Source organism: Rhinatrema bivittatum, chromosome 4 (assembly GCF_901001135.1).
Source record: "Rhinatrema bivittatum chromosome 4, aRhiBiv1.1, whole genome shotgun sequence".
Lineage (NCBI taxonomy): Eukaryota > Metazoa > Chordata > Amphibia > Gymnophiona > Rhinatrematidae > Rhinatrema > Rhinatrema bivittatum.
Window position 1 is genome coordinate 310,355,995 of NC_042618.1, and position 25,194 is coordinate 310,381,188.

General features: G+C 41.2%; 1 protein-coding gene across 2 annotated transcripts in view; it reads right to left on the reverse strand.

Moving 5' to 3' along the window:
- Positions 1-25,194, reverse strand: part of ABCC3 (ATP binding cassette subfamily C member 3) — a 475,864-nt gene that overhangs the window by 15,629 nt on the left and 435,041 nt on the right. For both annotated transcript variants that reach the window (XM_029600255.1, XM_029600254.1), the window contains exons 28-29: positions 22,794-22,952; positions 15,199-15,365 (exon numbers count right to left, since the gene is read on the reverse strand). In XM_029600255.1, the coding sequence (XP_029456115.1) occupies positions 15,199-15,365; positions 22,794-22,952 (326 nt within the window). The remainder of the gene's footprint in view (positions 1-15,198; positions 15,366-22,793; positions 22,953-25,194) is intronic.

Sequence of the window (25,194 nt, forward strand, 5' to 3'; positions counted from 1 at the left end):
CCTCTCCCCTCCTCCCGAAGCAAGGCGCGAAAAGCAGCCTTGTTCCGGGAGGAGGGGAGAGGACTGGCAGTGTAAAGCAACAAAGTGACTTACTTTTTTCACAGCCCTCCTCCGGAGAAGGACATCGACAGACACGGATCGCGGCTCCCCTGCCTGCACGGGCGAAAGTGGCCCCTGTACGTGCGATTGGGCCGCTCAATGCGTGACGTCACATGCCGTGATGCCAAACATCGTGACGTCACACATTGAGCGGCCCCAATCGCACGCACAGGGGCCGCTTTCGCCCGTGCAGGCATCCATCTTCACCTCCGGGAGGCAGGGGAGCCGCAATCTGTCTCCGGAGGAGGGCTGTGAAAAAAGTAAGTCACTTCGTTGCTTTACCGTACACTGCCAGTCCTCTCCCCTCCTCCTGGAGCAAAGCTGCTTTTCGCGCCTTGCTTCGGGAGGAGGAGAGAGGACTGGCAATCCCGAGCGTACCGTAGGATTGCCTGTCCTCTCTCCCCTCTCTCTCTTGCAACTTTTATTTTTTTTCACTTTTTCACTTTTTTTTTTTCCGCTTTCGTTGCTTGCTTCGGGAGGAGAGGAGAGAGGACTGGCAATCCCAAGCGCTCTATACAGTAAAATGGGTTGTGCGGGCCTAACGCTTCACGGACGCTTCTTACCGTAGACGCAGCTTGCATTTTTTTAAATTACTGTATAAAGAGCGTCACTCTTCTTTTTCAGTCAATCTGTGATTCTGTGAGCACGCAAGCCCAAAAGGGAAGAGAATGCAAGCTTTGTTTTGTTTTGTTCAGCAACTGCCCTATATATTGGTGATATAATTGGACATCTAGATTAATAAAATCTCATACAAATTGCTATAAGAAGGAAGGAATCAAATTAATCAGATTAGTCTGAGTTTCCTTTCTTCTGCATTCTCTCAAAGATCAACAAATGAATGGAGAAGAATGGATGGAAATGGACAATGTGCTCAACGCCCCGTTCTCTCAGGATTCAGGAACATCAGTGGTCATTTTCTAGGTTTGAGTCAGCAGCAGCCTCCACCTTTCAGTTTTTCCCAATGGAGAAAAGGAAGCAAGTTAAAAATTATCCCAGCAGGCAGAAGTAGTTGAATACAGGCACCGAAGCAGGGGAGAGCAGGCCCTCGAGGAGCGAGTTCATTTTTTTGTTCAACAATATACCGGTATGTGAATTCTTCTTCATGGAAAAATAAGACATCCCCTGAAAATAAGGCCTAGTGCATCTTTGGTAGCAAAAATTAATATAAGACACTGTCTTATTTTCGGGGAAACAGGGTATCAGTTTGGTTAGCTTCCCTAATTTCTCTTAGAATTTCACTGTCCGTCTCACCATCTTTGACCCAGAAAACAACAGTAACATTGGAATGGTACAAGTTCTGATGTCCAGGATCCTATCTCTTCAGGAAGTGCTGGTCCATAAGTTTGAATCTCCTTGCAGTTTTGGCGGTGCTGGCACAGATGCCACGGTGTGAGTGAGTGAGTGAGCAGCTGTGATATGTGCTCCTGTTGCTCCTCTCACTGGGTCCTGGGAACTTGTCTCCAAGTCTCTTGGAAGAGTGGGAAATAGGCTCCCATCTAATGTGGGAGAATTAGCAGGTCTATCTTGCGGCTGCAAAATTCCTACCCTCCAGAGGCCTCCATTATGTTTTGATTCCCATTTGTTCTTTTCAGCCACCCTCAACCACCACCTCCAATCTGATTGTGTTCCTGCCTTCTCCCTCCAGTAGTCCTCCGTTTCATTCCTGCCTTTTCTCTCCTCCCCCCATACTAACCTCTAAATTCCTGTTCCCATGCTGCTGTTCTCACAAGGCAGTATGCACAGAGACTGAGTGATCCTGAGGTGATGCTGCAGGCAGAGCCTGGGAGCATGGGATGTGGATTCACTCAGTTTCCAAGCGCACTACCTTGTAAGAATGCCAGCATCAGAGCCAGAATTCTGAGGTCAATTGGTAGGAAAGGGACTGCAGAGGGTGGTAAAGAATCAGAGAACCCTCTAAGATTGATAGGAGGCAGCAGGAGGAAGGGAGAGAATCAGAGGACCAGCTGGAGGGAGAAGATGGGAACTGACTAGTCTGGGGAGGGGAGGAAATTGCAATTAATGGGGTAAAGAAATCAGCTGGGTTGGAGAAAGGGTGGCATGGTGCCCACACTGATAGTGTGTACAGTTGGCAGAGGGCAAAATCAGTTATTGACTGGGACTGTCAGTACAGGAGGTACTTTGCCCCAGCACATCAGTAGTGAAGCACTGTGTACAAGACCAACATGCAATTAATATTGTAACATACTAGATGACAACAGATGAATACCAGATTGGCTCATCCAATCTGCTTAATTAAGATTTTTCCACTTTGAGTCGATAAGCATCTAAATTCTCATATGCAACCCACCGCCAATTCGCCTCTTCCCTAATCTTGTCTTTTATCTGACCTCTCAACCTTTTACCTACCTCTGTTTTCCATATTTGGGCCAAACATGCCCAAAAATTGTTAAAAGTACTGGCCTGATAGTCAATTTCAGGCTTTTTCATCTCTAACTTTTGATTCTTACAGGACCATGTCATATTGCTAAGTTTTGAAATAATTTCCCACAGATACCAAATTTAGGCCTGGATTCAGTAAGCCGCGATATTTTATCATGGGAGGGGCCCAATATCATGGGGCTGGTCCTGCAATAATTTGCCCCTCCGAAAAAAATATTGAGACAAAAGAATGCAGCTGAGGCCTATTCAATGCACGATAGTGGTCCCCAGCACATAGGGCTGCCATCGCCTTAAAGGGCCCTGCAGCCCAACACAGCTCCTTCCACAAGTTCAGAAAAAGTCACCCAGGGTCTTGCCCACCCCAGGAAGAAAATCTGGCCAGTGCCATTTTGGAAAATGGTGCAACTGGGTCCAGGGCTAGGGGGTGCTTCAGGCCCTCAAAGTGAACAGCAAGGATGGTTTTCAGGTAACAGGGTGAGGGAAGGTACTGGAGGGTTCTGGAGTGGGTCACTAGCCCACCAATGCATTTTTTGAAGGAGGGAGGCATTACCAGCCTATTAGTTATATGGAAAGGGGGAGGCCGGGAGGGGGAGACTCATTCTGTGGGAGGGGGGGGCATGTAAATAAGGAGGGGGTTGTCATCGCTATTATTTAACTTTTTTTTTTTGCAGGGCCACCTCAATGGGCATCTCTGGGGTGGGCAGAGAGAGTCTAATAAGACTCTTGGTGACTTTTTCTTTACTTGTAAAGAGAGCCATATTGGGCCATAGGGCCCTTTAATTCTACTGTGAGAGCACCGGGACCCTTGTTAGAATCTCAGTGCTTCCGCAGTAGAATAGTGTTTTGGGAAACGGAATAGTTAAAATAGTGTGACTGTCAGCTGTGTGTTTTGTTTTTTTTTACATAGGATTAGGTATGCATGAGTAATAGGGGTGGGTTTTTGGCCAGAATATTGCAAGATATTGCCATGACAGGGCTATATCACTCGACATAGGGCTATAACGTGCATTAAGCAGCATATCGCGGCTTGATTAATCTCCCTAATAGTGAGGTTGCTATCCATAAAATTATATCCTTCTTATGCTTATTGAAGTTTGAGCTTTAACCATGGTCCCTACATGCAGGATCCCCCCCAGCTATCATGGAATCCCAATATAGTCATACCATTGGTTTTTGGTACTGCAATTGCTGCTCCATGCAGGTTCCCCCAATGCTTTCTTGGAGAATTTGAAAAGACATACGATTGTAATGGAGGGATTGGTTGCAACTGTCTACAAGAGGAACCAAGAGCCTAGCTGAATAATTCAGATCATACACTGACAAAATGCAAACTAGATGAAGGTTGTGGTGGCTGGAAGCTGATTAAATCAGTGGTGATAAATAAAGTATGCATCTCATGGAGACAACAAGAAATGCAGGTACGAGGATAAGCAAAGGGAAGACAAGGAAAAAAAAAAAAAGAATACCTGAAGGCAATAAGCACAAATGTTCATAATCTAGGTCAAGGATGGCCAACTTTGGTCCTCAAGAGCCACAAAGAGTCTTGTTTTCAGGATATCCATAATAAATAATCATGATATATATTTGCATAACTGAGGCAGTGCATGTAACTACCTCATACATATTTATTGTGGATATCCTGAAAACCAGACCCCTGTTTGTGGCTCTTGTGGACCAGAGGTGGCCATCACTGGTCTCGATAATAAATCTCAGACTTAAGAACCCTACTGGTAGAGGCAGATCTAGATACTGTGACTGTTGCAGAAACATTGTTAAATGAGTCTGTAACTGGAATGTAGTCTTACCAGGCTATGATCATTTCAGGAAAGACAATGTAGGAAGAAAAGGAGAAGGAGTAGCATTTTACATTACAAAAATACTGTTAAAGTAATAGAAATGTAGGGTGTATGGGAAAAGGGGGAGGTGCTGTGAGTTACTGTGATAGACTGGACAGCCTGTTACTGAATTTACAACAATTCACTACTAGAAGGAGCTCAAGACCAAGCAGGTTTAAAGAAACATTGTAGTTTGTGTATTTTGAGCTGACAGGAAGAGAGGTCACATTTGAGAAAAGCTCCTGGAAGGGGTAATTCTCATGCAGTTTGTGCTGAGATCCCAATTAGAAATAATTAGCCGCCTGAAGCCAACTGGGGGATGCTTCAGGTAAGTGAAAGGCCAAACTGCTCATGGAGAAAGAGAGGTTGGAAAGAGTCTTAAGATGTCAGAAAGGATGAAGTCAGGAGACTGAGGGTAAACTGCATCGGTAGGATATTTATGTGCCTGCTAGTCAGAGGAAAGTCAGCAGCTAGAAGGTTGGCAAAGGATAATTTAAAGTGCAGACGCTGAATTCTGCATTGTGAAGGGTCAGGCTGGCCTAGAATTGTATTTTGACTGCCTGTTTAAATGCCCTGCTATGTTAAGCCATGAATAGAGCCTGTAGGCAGTCAAAGACCCTAACTGGGACCAAGTTTATTTATTTATACAAACTTCTATTCCACTGATCTGCAAATTTCAGTGGCGTATAAAAAACATGCAAAATAAAATTGGACAAACAATAACAAACAATAATTTAATATTAAGCAGCACTAGAAAATTGTGAAGTGTGACTGGAAAAAAAAAAGCATGTATTGTAAAATGGGAGATAAACATCCTACCTGGTTTCTAAGAAGGTGAAAGACCCTAAGTTCTTTCCCTAAAAGCGGACTCATGAAGGCCATACCTTGGCATAACCTGCAGACCTCCAGCAGACAGAAGAGACTTATAGAGATCTAATCAAAGGCATGCATAAAACTGAAATGAAGGAAGAGCTGTTTCTAGTGAGAGATTTTAATCTTCCAGAGGTTAGCTGGATTGTCTCATCTGCAGACAGAGAATGAGAGAGATCCTGGATTCCTCTCAAGGGGCTGTCCTTGGGCAATGGTAATGGTAACAGAACCCACAGGGGAGGAAGCAAGTAGCACATTTACAACTAATTGGAGAAAATTCTTTTTCACTCAACACACAATTAAGCTCTGGAATTTGTTGCCAGAGGATGTGGTTAGTGCAGTTAGTGTAGCTGGGTTCAAAAAAGGTTTGGATAAGTTCTTGGAGGAGAAGTCCATTAATGGCTATTAATCAATTATACTTAGGGAATAGCCACTGCTATTAATTGCATCAGTAGCATGGGATCTTCTTAGTGTTTGGGTAATTGCCAGGTTCTTGTGGCCTGGTTTTGGCCTCTGTGGAAACAGGATGCTGGGCTTGATGGACCCTTGGTCTGACCCAGCATGGCAATTTCTTATGGTCTTAAGCAATACTGGACCTAGTACTTCCAAACAGAAAAAGAGTTTTGAATGTCCAGGCGGGTGACCATCTGAACTTCAGTGACCATCAGGTGGTATAGTTTAATATAAGAGACAAAGCAGAGAGTAGTCATTCAAAAGTCAAAGTCCTGGACTGCAGGAGTACAAACTTTGTTAAAATGGAGAGCATTTCTATGCATAAAGTACACTGCACTTGTATATTTAGACCAAGTCTCCAGTAGGGGTGGGCGGGAGGAGGGGAGCGGGGGGTGTTCAGTATGTCAAATTGCTGATTGTTAAGGTTGCTAAGTTTTGTGGTATGACATTCGGATATTACTCTGCTTTATAACTCATAAGCAGCTATATTCTTTTGAGTAATACTATTCAGGCATTACTAAGATTTTTTGTCTATGATATTGTTGCTGCACCTTGATGCGGCTTGTTATTTGCTTTTGAATAAGTTTTGCTTGCTGTATTGTTATACTGGTTTGACAATAAAAACAGATTACAAACAAAAAAAATGGAGAGCATTTCTTAGAGGGTCTGGCATGGTGGGGACTGGGAGTCCTTTATAAAGTCAAATAGTGGGATAACTAAAAGGAACTATAATAAAGGTAGCAAATCTTCATGTTTAATTTCATTTTAATGTATTAGTTTATATACTTTATTTATTTATTTAAACTCTTTTCTATACTGTCGTTAAGCTGGAAGCCGTCACAACGGTTAACAATAAGGCACTTAAAATAATGTTGTTTAACTGTTATTTTAACATCTAGACATGTGCCTGTAAGGTACGGTACAGAGTTTCATAACAGCTATAAGGTGCTAGGTGAGGTTGTGTGTTTAGGTTTATCAGGGCAGTTCAAAATTATTAATAATCTACATGTTATCTGTTACTGCTTAAAAGTAAACACCCTCATTATGAGTAGGGGTGTTGTGTCAAAGCACAAACTCATCGCTTTCTACAATTCTTTGGATTCTATTCTCCATTCTCTTTGTGGTATGCTTGTTTAAATAGCCGTGTTTTTAGGCTCTTTTTGAATAGTTTGATGTCTTTTTGCAGTCTGATTTCTGATGGCATGGTGTTCAATAATGATGGCCTTGCTAATGATAGGGCTCTATCCCTTACTTGAGTTAGTCTTGCAGTTTTAACTGAGGGAATAGTTAGTAATGCCTTGTTTGCGGATCTTTTCCCGAAATAGCTACCCAAGATGGTCAATATAACATGTTAGTAAAGTAAATAAAACAAAGAAGAAACAAAGACCAGTATGGTTTTCAAAAAAAGGAGACTGAAAAAGTAAGGGCATAAAGTTCAGCATTAAAAAGTTCAAAGGTTCTTAGAGAAAGGAGCACAGGACAAATACCTGATGAAACTGAAAGAAGCAAGGGAAGGTAGTCAGAAGGGCAAAGATGAAAGTGAAAGGTCAGCTAAGGCAGTACGATGACATGACAAGACATTTTTCAGGGATGCCAGTGTAAGAAGAAAGGGCAGAGGTGGGATTGTGTGAAGAGAAAGGGAGAATGCATGGAGAGTGACAAGGGAAGCTAAACAATTAGTTCTGTTCACTATTCACCGAAGAAAGGATCGAGGAAGGATGATCCATCGACAGTGGTGCATATGGTACTGGTGTAGATGCCACACTATCTACAGAAGAGGGAGGGTTTATACAGATCTAGCCAAACAGAAAGTTAACAGAGTCGTGGGTTGAATGGAATGCATCCTAAGATATTAAAGGAGCTTACAGAGGTTCTGATGAGTCTGTTGAAGGATACATTTCTGATCCTCTTTTTTTTAAATAAGTTTGCCCTCTCCCTTAATTCTTATTATTCCTTTTGGACTTCCTCTTTTCACTTACAATATACATCAAAAGAGAATTGTATCCCCTGCCTTTACTGATAGTCTACTCTCTTCAGAGAATACCTGTTACAGTTAAGCACTTTGCTTTCTCTTTGAAACTTGGGTGCATAGTCCATGGGTAAAACGTATCTGTCAATTTTGTCCCAAAATAGATAGTTTGAAAATGGCCCCCTCAATATCCTACAATTTTATTCAGCTATGGACTGAAGAGACTTGCTTACAAAGTCTAGGGTGAACTACAAATCCAGCTTTCCCCAGCTCTCCCCTTATTCTGTATGTTCTCAAGATATTCTGATTACTCCAAGCAGAGAAGGAAAGGCTACCTAATGCAAGGTAACAATTAATCTTCATACAATGCTGAGTGATACTGTACCACTATAAACATGGGCACTAAGTTCCAATATCTATCTGCTTTTAGAAATGGACATGCACACCGAGTACTGTACCAAAGCAGAGTTACTAATTGTTCTGTCCCCAGCAGTGGGTACACATGTTTGTATCTCTATATATTGTAGTCTGTGTTTAGTGCAGTCCTCCCTTCTGAGGACTCTTAATACTGAAACATTTTTGTAACCCATGATAAAAATCTGTGAGCCTTTGCCTTTAAGAGGAGCCTTTGCCCTTAAGAGAAGCTCGCTCCCCCCTCCACTTTCTCTCACCGACGGAAGAGCTTGAATCCCCCTCAATCTAACTTGAGTCTTCCTAGGTACCTTTTAGGTTCAAAGGACTGCTCTTCATGCTCTCCCTGTGTTACATGGCTCTCAGGCTCGCTGCCATTGGACCCTGTCCCCTGCTTGTGGGGGCGTTTTCCTTTAGCAGCTCTCGACGAGAGTTCAGTTTACTCCATGCCTGCTTCTGAGCCAGCAGCACTCTAATACCCTGTGAAACGATCGGGTTTTTTTAGCTTCTCTCTTATTGCCTTCTTCTAAGGACTAAATCAGCCTCATATTCCTCATGCTTCCTACCTCTACCTTAAACCAACTCCTGCAGCACAAGAGACTCCCTTCCCCCTTCTCCTACCTCATCTCCAGTTACCAAAGATCTTTGCCTAGGAGCTCATGTTTGAAATGCAACAATTGTAAGTAGAATTTACCTGTACAATAAATAATTTCAAACTTATAGAATCTTTGTCTTGAGGACTGATTGGAGAGAAAGTTTAACTGCCTGGATAGCAAACACGGATGTTTACCTGATCCAGAACACTAATGGTGATACAGAATTACGAAGTACCAATATGCAGCTAACTGTGGGGTCGATTTTAAGAGCTGCGGGTGGGCGCGCGCAGATGGACGCGCCGAATTTATAACGTGCGCGTGCATGTTATAAAATCTGAGGCCGCGAGCACATGCGTGGGTGGCCCGTGACTCACACGTGCGGGGGGGGGGGAGGAATTTTACAAAGCAACTTGTGGTGACATGAGTAGCACTTCCCCAGTTCCCTCCCAGTCCGCTTCAATTAAGAAGTGGACTGGGAGGAAACTTCCCTATACCCCTAACTAACCTTCCTACCTTTTCCCCTCTTCTCCCTGAGCCCTAACCCCTACCTATTAGTTTTTTTTTTGTTTTACTACTTACTTCAACTTCAGAATTGAAGAAACCTCAGCGTGCCGGCCGGCTGCTGGCATGTGCTTCCCCAGGACAGTGGTTAATGGCGCTGTCCTGGCCCGCCACACCCCCCCCCCCCCCCCCCCCCCGGTCTGCCCCTTTGGAGAAGCCCGGCACTTCCACATGTACCGGGGTTTTCGCACATTGCCGGGCCTATTGTAAAATGCACGAGTACGTGCAAGGCCCAGCTACATGCGTAGCCTTTTTAAAATCCGAGCTTGTATTCATACCATATTGAAGATTGAAAACATTATGATTTTACCTAAACATTTTTACTGTGCCTATAAAAAAACAAATATGAAACCTAATTTCCTTTTCATCCACTCAGGCCAGTCCATCACAAATGGGTTATGCATTCCAACTAGCAGATGGAGACAGATATCAAAGCTCACTCATGTCACCCTTCATATACCGCTCTGCTGACATCAGATAGTAGATTAGCATGACATGCTGTTGAATATGGTCCGAAATGGAATCATTTGGAGGAGCTCCTGAGCTGATAAATTATTCTCCCTCCCTCAGTTCAGCAATGTGCTTGGTCTTATTTGGCTGGATTAATTCTGCTCCTGAGGAGATAGCATTTGCTCCCTCCCTCAGCTGAGTGCACCAGGACCTGAGAGCTCCCAGGAAGATGATTTGTCAGATTCGCCCTTCTTCCCCGGCTATCCTTCTAGGTGTTTCCAGTTTCTTTTCTTCTCCCTTAAGAGTTGAGTTGCTTTTTTTAGTGGGCAGTAATAAAGCATTAAAAAAAAAAAAAGAACAAAGTCAGCTTGTGGGGAATATCTCTGTACAGCATCCAGAGGTCTGCAATAGAGGATGGAGTGCTTAGTTTGACTTGGAGCCTATGGGTGCCAGGTTGAGTCAATCGGGAAGAAAGAGTTTGGGGCCATTAGTGAGGAGCAGTGATGACAGTTGGCTGACAGGGCAGGAAGCAGCCTGCTTGCGATTTTAGTAAGGTTCGAGCAGGAATTGCCTAAAAAAGTGGTCACAAAGGTAATTTGATTTGAAGGGGCCTATGGAGCAGTCAGTTTGGGGCTGTTGGGGACCAGCAGCTAGAGAAGCTAAACAGCATTTTTCTGCCAGGCCAAAGATTTTGCTGAAGCTCCAGTGACCATGTTACAGCTGCGGAACTGTGCTGGGCAGCTTGGCTTGCATTTGGTAGTCCCTCGGCTATTCAAGACTACAAATTTATGTTATTGCAGAAAGAAAAGCAGCCGTGGGGCTGCATTTTCTCTATAGAAGCAAAAGAGGTTCCTGTTAAATAGGAGCACTCAGGGTAGGCTATCGCTGGGGTTGTAGAGTACTGCAGTTGGCTTGGTAATGTTTTTGATTCCCGCCTGAAGGATTAACTTTGAGGTGGGAATGGCGGCCATATTTTTTATGAGAAGGAGATTGAAAGACACAGGAGCCTCCCTCACTTAGTCCCACTAGAGGGAGTCAGTTACTCTGGGCCTTCAAAGACAACTAGATGGCTATCCCTGTTTTGATTGGTATGCAGGACTGGTAAAGGGGTCTCTCTCTTCTTCAGTCCTGCTGAGTGGATTCTAGCAATGTTTATGGCCTATGAGTTCCTATCTGAGGTGCTCATGGGGTGGAGTTCAATCCTGACTCCACTCCAGATGTGTCCTCTTCCTTGGAAGTTCCTCAGAGAGGGTTGAAAAATTCCCTCAGAATGGGAGGATAGTTCTTCTTTTAGGTGTACTCTCTGGAGGTGATTTTTTTTGCCTCCATCCAGGGTTCTTCTAAACTCCCCCCTCTTCCACCATATATATTAGCAAGGGGCCTGGTGTGTTTTTAAAGAGGACAACTTTTGCTTAGACTGAACTCTTGGATGTCCAGGAGTGGTAGAATTTTATATTTCCATAGGATTGGATGCGCTCATGAGTTCTGTCCCTACAGAGCTACTTTTCAGTGCAAGGTGAAGCAGCATTTCGGGTTACAGCAGGTGGCGATTTAGCCACATTATAACCCTTCAGTACTCAAGCATGAGTACCTGGGATCCCACATATGTGCACTCTAACCAAGCTGTTTCACTATTCCTGTGGATGGTGCCTTTAATGATCCGCATGACAACTTCCAGCAGTATTATTGCTCTATTTGGTTAAATTTCTTATAATGGAAAGTGATACTGCCTTTAGAGATACACAAATTAGGACACTGATGCTGTCTTCAAGTGCATCTTCGCAACATGACACTGTAGTGTGCTGCTGACAGGGTTATCATATGGAGTCTGAGTGCCATTCGACTCAGCGCATACTGGTAGAGGTTTCCAGTGATTGTGGGGAAGTTTGGAAAAATACTTCCCATTTTGAGTTAAGTGCAGTGTACCTCACCAAATGTTGGCCTTATTAGCAACAGGAAGACTTCTCTGGTGGTGATACTGATCAGAGGTTTCCAACTTCCAGTTCAGTAGCTGAAGTTTCCCTTAAAGGGGCTTGATTATTTGGGGGACACCTTGAGAAGGGGGCCCATAATGTATGTCTATGTGTCAGTGGGTTTTAGACCTTGTATGCTCAGGAATTTTCCCATTCTGTGTTAAATGTCTTCTGGTTGCCTTTAAAAAAAACAAAACCAACCAAAAAAAACTAAATAATGATCATCATAGGATAGAAGTAACACATGGAGGACGTCTCTAATTGAAGGGTGGGCTTCCTATCCCAAGGGACCAAGAATATCTGGGGTGCTATTCAAATTATTTTTTGGGCTCCCGTTCTAGACCTGAAAGAAGTCTAAAAATTAATGTAAGTTTTTCATTTTAGAATTGAAATTCTGCAGGTTGTGTTAGTGACAGTGAGGGAGGTTCCTATCCTTCTTGGATCTGACAAAGACTTCTAGTTGCATCCCAATTGAGAAGGATTATCAGTGTTCCTTCGGTGGCGATTTAGGGGTGCCTTTTTCATGTTCAAGCCCTGCCCTTTGATTTGCTAACCGTCTCAGGGACTCCTTTCCAAAGTGATGGTGGTTCTTGTGCAAGAAAGGGATATTGGTTCATCCTTATCTGGGTGACTGCTGATAAACACAAAGTCACCCAGAGAAGGGTTCAATTGTTGCAGATAATTTCTCTAACAGACCTGGAATTCTCTGGGAGTGCAATTTGGTATTGGGCTAGGCTGGGTTCAACCATCAGTGCAAAGATTTCAGATGCTGTTTTGTCAGCTCCATGTGTTATCCACAAGGAATCTGCTGTATTGTTTTATCTTCAGCTTCTCAGTCATGGCACCATGGCAAGGGTGCACATGAGATTTCATCCAAAATCTTTGCTCTCCAGATGCAAGTCCCATTCGTAGAGCCATTCCATTTGGCTACTGGTATTGCAATTCCTGAGGGTATGCTGGACATGCTGATTAAGTGGCAAGACCCAGAATTGGGATTCGATTTTGAGCCCCTGGTCTGGATGCGGGGACCACCGAATGCCAGTTTTTCCAGGCAGAGGGGTGCACCTTCTGGATGAGTTGGCCCTGGGCCAATGGTCACCCAAGGAAACCAGATGGTCTGTTCGTCACTGATGAGCAGAACGGTTCGTTAGCTCCTCTCCCCCTTTGCGCCTATGCTTAGGTGACAGGTAGGATCATGACTGACTGTCACAGCTGGAAGCTCTTTCTTGTTATAAGGGCCGGATTCAAAGTCTGCTCCTGTCTTCCCATCCAGATATGGGACTTTTTTTTGCAAGGTGGTCAAGCAAAATGTTCCATATCTGGATGGGAAGACAGGAGCAGACTTTGAATCTGGCCCCTATAACAAGAGTGCTTATTTAGATTTCGGTTCCCCTTTGGGATCTTAGTATGGTCTTATCTTTTTTTGGCGGGGTCAAAGTTTTTCCCTCTTAAGAGCATTCCCCTATGGTTGCTCACCTTGAAGACCATTTTCCTCATTGCTATCTGTTCAGTGAGGTGGGTATCTGAGTTGCAGGTTCTCTCTTGCCAGGAAACTTTTCTAATGATTACTCCAGATAGAGTTCAGCTTCTCAAGGTATCTTTCTTCTGAAGGTTGTATCAAGCTTCATCATGAATCAATTTCCTGCCATCCCTAGACAAGAAGGGGAATGCGGCAGAGTATGTGCTGCTTCATCCTTTAGATGTGCGTAGCCATTTTTACATTACCTCAAAATGACCAATGAGTTTCAAAGTTCAGACCATCTCTTTGTTCTGTGTGGTGGCATATGGAAAGGGGCAGCAGCATTTAGATGTACCATGGCATATGTGAAGGCTAATATCCCTCTACTGAAGCAGGTTTGGGCACATTCCATGAAAGCACAGGTAACTTCGTGAGCAGATCTACAGTTGGTATCTCCATTGGTGATTTGAGGAGCAGCAACTTGGTCGTCCCTGCATACCTTTGCTAAACATTATCGTCTGCATGTCGGGTAAAGGTTGCCTCTTTTGCCTTGGTGTTGTTGAAGGGGGCACAAGCAGCATCCTGTCTTATGAGGGAGTAACTTTGATACATCCCATTTGTGATAGACTGGCCTGACTGGATGAAAAGGAAAGTGAAATTACTACTTACCTGATAACTTCCTTTCCTCTAGAACAGTAAGGCAAGTCCATGCCCCCATCCAATGTGCATTCTGTTTGTATGACTTTGGATTTAGGAAAGATTGTCCATGGAAGACGTATCATGGCCTTATCAGTCAGAACCTAAGGTTTTGGTGAATATGGGGAGTGTTATTTTCCTTTCCCCATGTCTACCACTCTTTTCTATTTGTTTGTCTCGCTGCTTGTTCTTTTGGAAGTTTAAAAAAAATGGAAAGAAACTAAAAGAACATTGTTTCTAGGTTTTAAAGTAGTCCACTGTTAGCTTTTACAGAATTTACTGGTAGGCTGATACCAACAAAGAAGTATATGAAGGGTGACATCAGCGAGCTTTGTTCTCTGTCTCCAGCTGCTAGTTCGTGAGCATAATCCATTTGTGATGGACTGGACCGACTATTCTAGAGGAAAGGAAATTATCAGTTAAGAGGTAATTTAATCTTTCTTAAAATATGCTAAACCTTAAAACAAAACCATTTAAAAGTTGCCTGTTCTGAGTTAACTTCTAATGAGGTGCAAGTTTTTAATAGGAAGCCATTTTGAGGCAATGAACACAAAAATCTTTAAAAAATTTTAAAGGTAAATGAATACTGTTGGTCTTACTAAAAAAAAAAATTTTTGAAAAATATTTAGAAACTTGACTAAGATGGATAACTCTGTGGGGCAGATTTCAGTAAGTCACCTTTTTCTATATTTAGTTGGCTCTCTATAGTTAGCTAGCTTTCTATAGCTGCCACCTAAATTTAGTTGCATATAGTTATGCTTGCCATTCCTGTGCCATAGTCATTACTTTAAAAGTAGTTAAATATAGGCAGTAATTGTAGTTATTTTGGGTCCAATATTCAAAGCGTGTTCAGTGCTACTTAGCCAGATAAGCGGGACTTATGCGGCTATGTAGTGGCCACTGAATATGCGCCTACAATCAGCGGCTGCTGCTTAGCCGTATAAGTCCCTTGAACGACTAAAGGTTACATGTATAAAAGGTAGGCTTGTACTGGGTGGATTGGGGGCAGAGCGAATTAACCATATAACTTATACGGCTAACTACCGATATTCGGAGTTAGCTGCACAAGTTTACATCTAAGTTTAGACGTCCCATAGAACAAGTCTAAACTTAGCCGGGTAGACTTATCTGGCTAATTGCACACATTTACGCATATATTCAATGCCTTTGCTATGCCACTGAATATATATTGTGACTTTGCCGGATTATTCATATAAGTTTCTTAACCATCCAGCGCTGAATATTAGGCCCTATATTTAGGCACTTGGTATCGGTAAATTTTCAAAGCCTTTGATCTAGCTCTTTACCTTTAGCTAGGTAGTTAGAACACTTAAAGTTTACCCTTATAATGCCCAATTTCAAACTTATCTGCTGAAATTATTCCCCAGTGCCAGTTACAATAAAACAGAAATCCTGGTAGTCATACCTGAGATTTTCTCCTCCTTCAGAGCACTCATAATTTAGTTTAGAAGGTTGATTGTTTACAAACTTCTTTAAATGAGCCAGTTCGAGGGCCATCCAGATATCATCATCTGAATATTTATCAAATGGATCCAAATTCATTCTTAGAGTTCCAGAAAAAAGCACAGGGTCCTGGAACAAGAAACCAGTGAAAAAGTCCCATCACTCAAGAAATGAAGAAACTTACAAAGAGCAGATTATGGAGCCTGTTTACTAAGTTATGGTAAAATGTAGCATTCTATTGCAAGTTAGGTCTGCAAGATTCACTAAACTGTGGTACCTCAGTACCACATTTTAATAAACATCATAGTAGTACCAGTAATGTGTGTCACTAGCAAACAGCAATGTGCATTCCTGGCATCACCACAGTCTATGTAAAGGGGCAATAAGGCCAAAGAAAGAAGCACTCTAACCTGCATTTACAATTCCCTTCCTCAATTCCAAGACTCCTCTCCTTACACACACTTTAAATGCCTCTTTGGGTATCCCCCGCTCTCTCTGGCAGAGTGCCCCCCCCAACATAAGAATACAGTGATGCCACACCCCTTGATGTAATCCTGCTCCTGTCAAAATTTCCATAAATGGGATGCCCGACCTTACCCAATTTTGAGGGGAACCAGGGGCAGGAGCAATCCTCATGTACTTCGGCCCCACGAACACCATCATTTGAAATTGCATTGGCTGACCTGAGACTCCATTTTGTCTTGTGTTTATATCTGGGGGTGGGGTCATGGTATCAAGGCTCAGAGGCCACTTTCAGTTTTCTGAAGGAGTTAGAGAGAATGGACTGCTGCTAAGTAGATGGTGGGGAGGGGAGTAGAGGAAGCCTCTTGTTTTTGCTGCTGGATAGGGGCGGGGGAATGCCTTGTTCTAACCGTTGCTGTCATTTTTGGCTGATTAGCATTAGGGATTTAGAATGGTGGCTACTATTCATAACATGCCATGAATGTGGCCACAAAAGTTTATTGTGCAACTGGTAAAGCTTATTGCATACCACATTAAGTGGTGTTTTACCATGCGCACAAAATTTTCAGATTTGTACATTTAACTATTTTTTACTGTGAATTTTATTGCATAAGGACAGAAGACTGTAAAAGCTAATCTATTCTGCTTATTTTCTCTATTTAGAGCAGTATAGCACAACAGTGACTGCCATAAGCATTGGGCATGCAGTACCTGCTCAGATATTAAATACAAGCATTGCCACAGTACAGCTAGGAAGTGTGTTTTTGGAGAACATTTTGCAAGTTAAATTTGATATAAACCATCAAATAAGAACATAAGATATTTATTTATTTTATTTGTGTTTTTCTATACCAGCATTCACGGCAGTTCGTATCATGTCGGTTTACATAAAACAAGGGGGTGAGCAATACATTATAACGTACATAGCTAAAACGTAAGAGTATACATTACAAAAGTATAACAAGTGCGTAGAAGAAAAAGTTACAATAAAACAGGGGTTATTCTAACTGGGATTAGAGTTAGAGGAGAGATAAAAAGTTTAACAAGAAGTAAAACATTGTAGTGATTGGTTGGTATGTCATACTGGGTCAGATATGTCATACTGGGTCAGATATGTCATACTGGGTCAGACCAAGGGTCCACCAAGCCCAGCATCCTGTTTCCAACAGTGGCCAATCCAAGTTACAAGTACCTGGAAAGTACCCAAACATTAAATAGATCCCAAACTACTATTCTTTATTGATTAATATAATAGAGAAAAATGATACTAAGCTGATTAAACAAGCAGAAAGTTGACCAGACTGGGGTATATTATTCTGCTAAGGAAATATTTTTCTGGATACCCTAAAAGATGTCTTTATGTCATGGATGCTGAAAGGATAAGCTAGACTTCTGGACCTTGTCTTTCTTCCATCACGTTTTAAAGTTTCTATGACAGACAGTAAGGAACTGTTGATTAGAAATGGCTGAAGAAAATTTAAGAGAAGGAAAAATATTCAGCATTTTTATCACATGTGCAAATATCTACAGATCAAATTTATGTATATTTATGGGCAATTATAATATAAATTTTCTGAACTGTCAGCTTCTGACTTGGGGATCATTGTGGCTCTTAGCCAACCCCCAATCTGAGTGTTTCAGGCAATGACCATACCCAGGTCATTTTAGTAATATTTCTCTTTTATTTCGAAGAGCTTATGTATAAGTGAGATAAGCAGTAGCTGTACTTTCAGGAAATACATACATTATATCATCTTAGGTTATACTTTAGTCATCAGTAACTCATTTAGTATACAATTGTTCATTCGCTACTACTACTTTATAGCATATAATAATTATTCCTACATAACTAACAGTTTCTATCACAAACCATTACTTAGATAAAAACAACTTTTTTAAACTGGCTATAACTAGCTTAATAAGTGTTATTACAGTTCATGGCTTAAAGACGGTTTTTGGCTAATTCTGAAAGGATCTGTGCAATACAATTTAGCTTGACAGTTTAAAAGCACAAACATAGTCCAAGCAAGGTCTTCTAAGATTCTTCAATTCCAAGAATTAATCTCGTGAAAACAGACAATTATATATTCACAGTAGGTTTATAAAAAGGTTTATTTTTCATTCCTTGTGTTTTTGTGACTATTATCATTTATTATTTTCTACATTTTGTGTTTAGTTTTTGTATATTTGTTCTTTTTGGTGATATGTGTAAGGGCAGATGTGCAATATGTTGGAAACGTATAGGAATAAATACATTTGTGGCCTTTATGAAACTAACTTTATTATTAAAAAATATTTTCATTTTTTCAAAAACCTATAAAATCTGTTGTGAAAAATATATAGTGAGTCTTTTTTGATATGGATATTATATTGGACCCTGGCTTATTTTTAAGCCTCTGCATTTGGTTATTGCCTTTAGGACTGTTTCAGATGGTTTCAAATATCTTGGGATTTATATTCCCAGAGATTTTAGGGACTTATATTTAAAGATTATGCTCTGTTAATTGGCAAAATAAAACAGGATTTGCAGGCCTGGGAATTCTTGACTATTTAGTAGAATTAATCTACTAAAGATGAATGTGTTTCCTAACTTACTGTACTTGTTCCAACACATCCCGTGTAATATCCCAGTTAGTGTATTTGATTATTTAAATAGTTCTATGTCCAAATTTATATGGCAGCATAGGCAAGCCAGAATTAAGCTGGGTCAACTTTGGTTACCTAAGAAACAGGGAGACCTGGCACTACCTAATTTACGCATTTACTATGTGGTGGCCTGTTTGGTTTATTTAAAAACTGGGTTAGTTTACAGGCTAACCCTTGGCTTATGATGGAAAGGGAAGAGGCTGAGGCAGTTAACTTGGCAGTATTCCCCTTTCTACCCTTTCACTCCCCTAACAATAGACAGGCCTGCAAAACCAGGCCCATCCTTGCCCACACTTTGCAACCAGTAAACTGAATTTTAGGTGAAGATATTGCACCCATATATGAAAATCCCTACTGTATCAGTCTGTACTTTCTCTCTGCCATTTAAAGAATGGAGAGACGAAGGCCTTGTTTTTCTAGCTCAATTTGTGGGGATGACTCAGGATTTCAAACTTTCCAAGCACTAAGGCAGGAATTTGAGCTGGCTCCTATTTCTCCTGCTTTATTTTTACAATTGAGAATAACTCTGGAGAACTGCATTGAGACCTTTGAATGAAACGGAGGACTTTTTGAGAGATGTTGATGCCTCTGCTAAGGGAATTGCGGCTATTTATTGGGGAATACTCACTGCCAAATTTAGTACCACCACTTCGCAGTCTTTAATTGATGCCTAGAATGAAAATCTAGACACTGTGTTAGAATTTAGGGCCTGAAGGGCTATCTGCTTATCATATTTCTATTTGTACCAGATGGGTCAAACTTAAGGTTAAGTTATTACACAGAACTTTTTGCACTCTCTTTTTTTTTTTACTCTAGAGCCTTTCCAGGTGTTAGTGCTGCCTGCTAGAGAGGTGGGCACCTCTATGCACATGTGGTGGAATGGCAAGGGAGTGTGGCACTTCTGGTCTCAAGTAATGCAGGAAATTGCTGACATCCTGGGTTTCCCTATTTTATTTATTTATTTATTTATTTATTTATTGCTTTTATATACCGAAATTCGATCGAGATATCACATCGGTTTACATATAACTAAACAAATAAGACATGATCTGCTTATTTTACATTGTAACTTCATGCTGGGCCTAAGCCGGTTCTTCTTAGAGGGTGGCAGGGGTCCTCTATCCAGGTGAAATGCTGGGTGTTGGGTGGGTCAAGGGCTGCTCACTGCTAGATTCACTATCGCCACCTTCTGGAAATCTAACCTTAGTATGGACTACTAGCGAGCACAACATTCTATATAAATTGCACTGGTTACGCATCAAATATCAAATTTTGTATAAAATATTGATCATAATCCATTCATTACTAAATAACCCAAATTCCTCATGGCTTTGTTCCATATTAAGAATTTACAAACCATCAAGAGAATTACGATCCTTGAACATGAGTCTTTTGGATATTCCATCTATAAGACTAGCGAGATTAAACTTAACGCGCCAAATAGCATTCTCGGTTGAAGGACCTATACATTGGAATGCCTTACTCATATTCAATACGTCAAATTTCTAACAGTAAAGATTTTAAGAAAACATTAAAAACACACCTTTTCAGAAAAGCGTTTAGAATTACTGATTAAGAGGCCAAGTAACTCTTCATTTTCCTTTGTATTATAATTGTCTTATTTTTTTTCTTCAATTTCTTGTTTTTTAAATTAAATTTAAAGTAAATTTTAATTTGATAAAGTTATATTATTAGTTTATATTGATACAAACACTATTGTAGTTTTTTCAAACTTTATTATTATTTTAATGTTTTACTTTATTTTAATTTATTTAAGTTTTATTTCTGAGGAACAATTGTAAACCGTTTTGTTCAAATTTTATTAGCTAAGACGGTATAGAAAAGTTTTTAAATAAATAAATAAAATAAATAAACAAACTGAAGAATGCAGCCCATATAAAGAAGATACAATATGATCTGAAATATGAACTTTTTAAATATGACAGAATATGGGGTCCATGTTGTGCATTCTATGATTAACTGAACTGCTTATATGGGTAGTTTATACAGGATTTCTCTGCTTGGTTTGCTTTTTCAGTTATCATTTATTGCTTTGCCTGACATATGACCTTCTCAGCCTTGCTATATAACCTGCACCACTCTATATATATGAGGAGTTTTGTCGCTGATATTCCTTCTTTATTGTTGTATACCGGAAAAAAACGTTAACTAAGGAGATAGAAAAAAAAATAGTCCTAGATGTATCAAGTAGGTGCAATAAAAAGGTATCACCTATAACTTGTTTATCAACCCTTATTGCTTCTTTTTTATAATTCAAAGTTTATTTTCACAGTAAGCAAATATAGAATACCAACATAACAGTAATTCTCATGAGCATCTTTGTACAGTGGGAACGTTAGTATCCCGTGCTCTGTAGTCCTTCCCATTAACCCCTAACCCACCCCCGTCCCTCCCATCCCTTCCTATAACAGCATCATCCTGAGAAAATACAGTATAACAAAATGCATTAAAATCAAATGAAATAGCATACACTGAGGATAGTGAATAGGCTATGATCTAAACAACATTGTTCTGCTGTAGTGTACAATGATTTCTCCTTTCCCCCACTAGGTATCTCCTAGTCTATGACCATTAAACTTCCTCGCTTATATGTTGTTTCCATAGTATGTAGGGCGACCAGATACGATTACATTTCGGTACACATTTATGTAGATTAGCAGAAATCTTATATAGTACATAGAGAGTTGGTCTACTTTATCTTGAGTATAGGGTATGGTGGGAGCTAATGGCATTTTCCAATGAAATGCTATAGCTCGCTTAACCACTATACATAAAGCTCTCACCAAGGATTATTCATATTTCCCTAATAAAGCATTCTCTGGGTGCATCACTATTTGCTTATGGAACATCTGTTCTATCCAGTCCTGTAACACTCTCCAACAGGTTTGTATGATAGGACACTCCCACCAAAGGTGCACATACGTACCTATGGTATGACACCCTTTCCAACAATTTTGGGGAAGCTTAGTATTAAATGCATGCAGGTGTGCTGGTGTTAAATACCATCTAAATAAGACTTTGTAGCTATTTTCGATCAATTGGGAGGATATTATTCCCTTGGCAACATTAGCATATATGGCCAACCATTGTTCTGTGGTGAAATCTTTATGGAGGTCCTGCTCCCAGCTTTTAATATAGGCTGGCTTAGTGATCAGGACGTTATTTAAAAAATTGTAAATTTTAGATATTATGCCCTTTACAGGTCTTGCTTGTCTACATAAGGATTCAAAATATGGAACTCCCTGACCAAGCTGTTCGTGGATCTTGATTTGTATCGCAAAATGGCGTAGTTGTATGTAGGGGAATAGTGCCCGGTCAGGCAAGCCATATTTAGCTTGTAGTTCTGGAAAGCTTAATAACCCATCAAGATTCCAGACATGTTCCCGTCACATGATCCCTAGAGACTGTTACTGTCTGAAAGCAGGATTTGTGTACCCTGGGGTAAATTACGGATCACAAAGAAGGGAGGTGCTATAATGATATTCCCTCGTCTCCACCAGGGAAGTCTTCCATTTATCCCATTCCTCAAGAATAGCTGTCAGTGATGGTGGGATCTGAGTGGGTAGTCGTCTGGACCTCTTAGATTGCCAGATAAAGGAAGATAATGATTGCGCCCCTACCAAGGATTGTAATAGAGCAACCTCTGACTTGTTTTTATCCTTGCTATGCCAGTCTATTATCGCTCTCAAGTGTGCGGCTGTGTGGTACCATGATAGGTTCGGTACACCCAGGCCTCCCCTGGGTCTGGGTAGATATAAAATCCTCCTAGCTACTCTTGGACATTTGCCACCCCAAATAAAGTTCAGTAGTTTGGTTGCCAGGCTTTTAGCGTCTTCGCTGGAACATTGGTTGGAAGGATCTGAAATATGTATGTAATACGAGGCAACACATTCATTTTTATTGTCGCTATGCACCCTAGCCAAGAGATGTGGTGCCTATTCCATTCTTCCATATCTTTGCCTAATTTTGCCATGAGAGGAGTATAATTTATATTAAAGAGGTCTTCTTGAGCCCTTATATAGATCTCTAAATATTTAATTTTGGATTTAAGCCCATTTGAACGGCATGTGATTCTTGAGAGCCTGGGTCTCTCCGGGAGGAACTGTAATGTTTAGGATTTCTGACTTATCCCAGTTAATACGAAATAACCCTTATCTCTATATAAGCTACAACATAGTAACTGAGTTAATCAGCCTTCTGTATGCTAAGACCTAATGCATTGCTCACTGATGTAGTAAGTCACATATCCTGAGCAGCCCAATTCTGGAATTAGTTCTCTTTATGTTATGGACTGGGCTGACAGCTCCTACCTCCAAGGCATAAATACAAAGAAACATGGCAGCAGGAGAAGACTATATGGTCCATCTCTGCCCATCCACCCAATTCATTTAACTTTATAATTCCCATATATATATAAAAAAGATTTACCTGAGGGATAATAGTTAGCTTTGATCTTAAGTCCTGAAGGCCAATCTCAGATATGTTTATGCCATCTATTTTAATTATTCCATCCGCAGCCTCCAAAATCCTGAAGAGACAGAGAGTCATGGAGGACTTTCCGGCACCAGTCCTTCCAACAATTCCAACCTGGAGAACGTAAGAATAATTGCATTTTATTAAAAATCATGAAAATGCTTATGTAAAAATGCAGTTCTAATATCATTTGGTACAAATTGTATGCTTTGACAGTGCTCTGTGGTCTTGCTCGGAAGAGATGAAGAGAAAAAAAAAAAAGACCTGATTTTTATCCAGCTTCTTTGCAATGGATCTCTAGGGAATTGCCCAATGGCTTTTCAGTATCTTTAAGATTTGTTTTAAGTGAAGATTACTTTCATTTGATATGGACCATTTTCTTGGACAGTGCTTGGACTTCAAAATCCTGCTATAATAAAGAGAACCCTCCCCCCCCCCCCCATCCTAATTTTCTATTGGTTGCTTGCAAGGGAGTTTCTGTACATCTTAAAAACTTATACTAGTGCAGTGGTTCACAACCTGAGGACTGCCAGATCATAACAGGGGGACTGCAAACTATGAGAGGGAACAAGAAAGCCCGTGCCAAGAACAGAATTGACAGGCCACTGCCAAGTCCATCCTGTGATGGCTTGAAAGAAAAGGCCCAACAGGCCACTGGTGTACAACATCTTGCCGGCAGCAGAGAGTGAAGGAGGCTGCAGGGCCACCAGAGCACCTTCATCCCGCTAACAGCCTGAGTGAGGAGGTGGTCATGGGACTCCCCCTCCCTCTACAGACTCTAGGAGAGAGAGAGTGTGTGTGAATGAGAGAAAGGGAGCTTTGTATGTGTGTGTATGACTCAATAAGAGAGAGAGACAGCATGTGTATGTAAGAGAGGGAGTGTGTTTGTGTGTGTATGTGAGAGAGCAAGCATTTGTGTGTAAGAGCATGTGTGTTTGAGAGAAAGGAAGTGTGTATGTGTGCGAGCATTGTGTATGAGAAGGGAGTGGGTTTGTGTGAGAGGGAGTGTATGTGTGGGTGTATGTGTATGCATGAGAGAGGGAGCATGTGTTTATGTGTGAAATCATGTGTGTCTGAGAGAGAGGGAGAATGTGTGAGATGGTGTGTATGTGTGTGAGAGGGAGTGTGTGTTTTTGTGTGCGAGAATAAATATATGCATGCTGCCCTTATCTCTCAGTTTCCTGTAAACCGATGTGATATTTCGATCGAATGTCGGTATATAAAAGAAAATAAATAAATAAATAAATGTATGTATGTATAAGAGAGAGGAGAAAATTTGTGCTTCCCCCTCCCCACCCCTACTACTCCATGGCAATCTCATGGTGATTAGAAATCTAAAGTTCCCAAGTATGGAGAGGAAAGGCTGAAGAGGTTAGGGCTGTTCAGCTTGGAGAAGAGATGGCTGAGGGGGGATATGATAGAGGTCTTTAAAATCATGAGAGGTCTTGAACGAGTAGATGTGAATCGGTTATTTACACTTTCGGATAACAGAAGGACTAGGGGGCATTCCATGAAGTTAGCAAGTAGCACATTTAAGACTAATCGGAGAAAATTCTTTTTCACTCAACGCACAATAAAGCTCTGGAATTTGAAGCCAGAGGAAGATGTTAGTGCAGTTAGTGTAGCTGGGTTTAAAAAAGATTTGGATAAGTTCTTGAAGGAGAAGTCCATTAACTGCTATTAATCAATTTGACTTAGGGAATGGTCTCTGCTATTACTCACATCAGTAGCATGGGATCTTCTTGGTATTTGGGTACTTGCCAGGTTCTTGTGGCCTGGTTTGGCCGCTGTTGGAAACAGGATGCTGGGCTTGATGGACCCTTGGTCTGACCCAGCATGGCAATTTCTTATGTTTTAATTCTTAGCTGTTATTTGATGTGTCTGAAGTTTTGAAATATTTTGTTTGAAAAATTGTAAAATAAGTTATGAGTTTTAAATTATTGGATGTACTTTGTCAGTTGTTCTGAAATATTCTGTTTATTAGTATGGTTTTAGTATTATTGATATTTTATATTTTTATTACATTATTTGATGTTTTATGATCAATAGAGATGTTTCTGTTTTTCCATTATTGCAATACATACAGGGGCGGATTTTCAGACTCCGCGAATAGGCCTACTTTTGTTTGCGCTCCAGGCGCAAACAAAAGTACGCTGGATTTTAGTAGATACGCGTGGAGCCGCGCGTATCTGCTAAAAACCTGGATCGGCGCGCACAAGGCTATCGATTTTGTATAGCCGGTGCGCGCCGAGCCGCGCAGCCTACCCCCGTTCCCTCCAAGGCCGCTCCGAAATCGGAGCGGCCTTGGAGGGAATCCTCTAACGCCCTCCCCTCACCTTCCCCTCCCTTCCTCTAC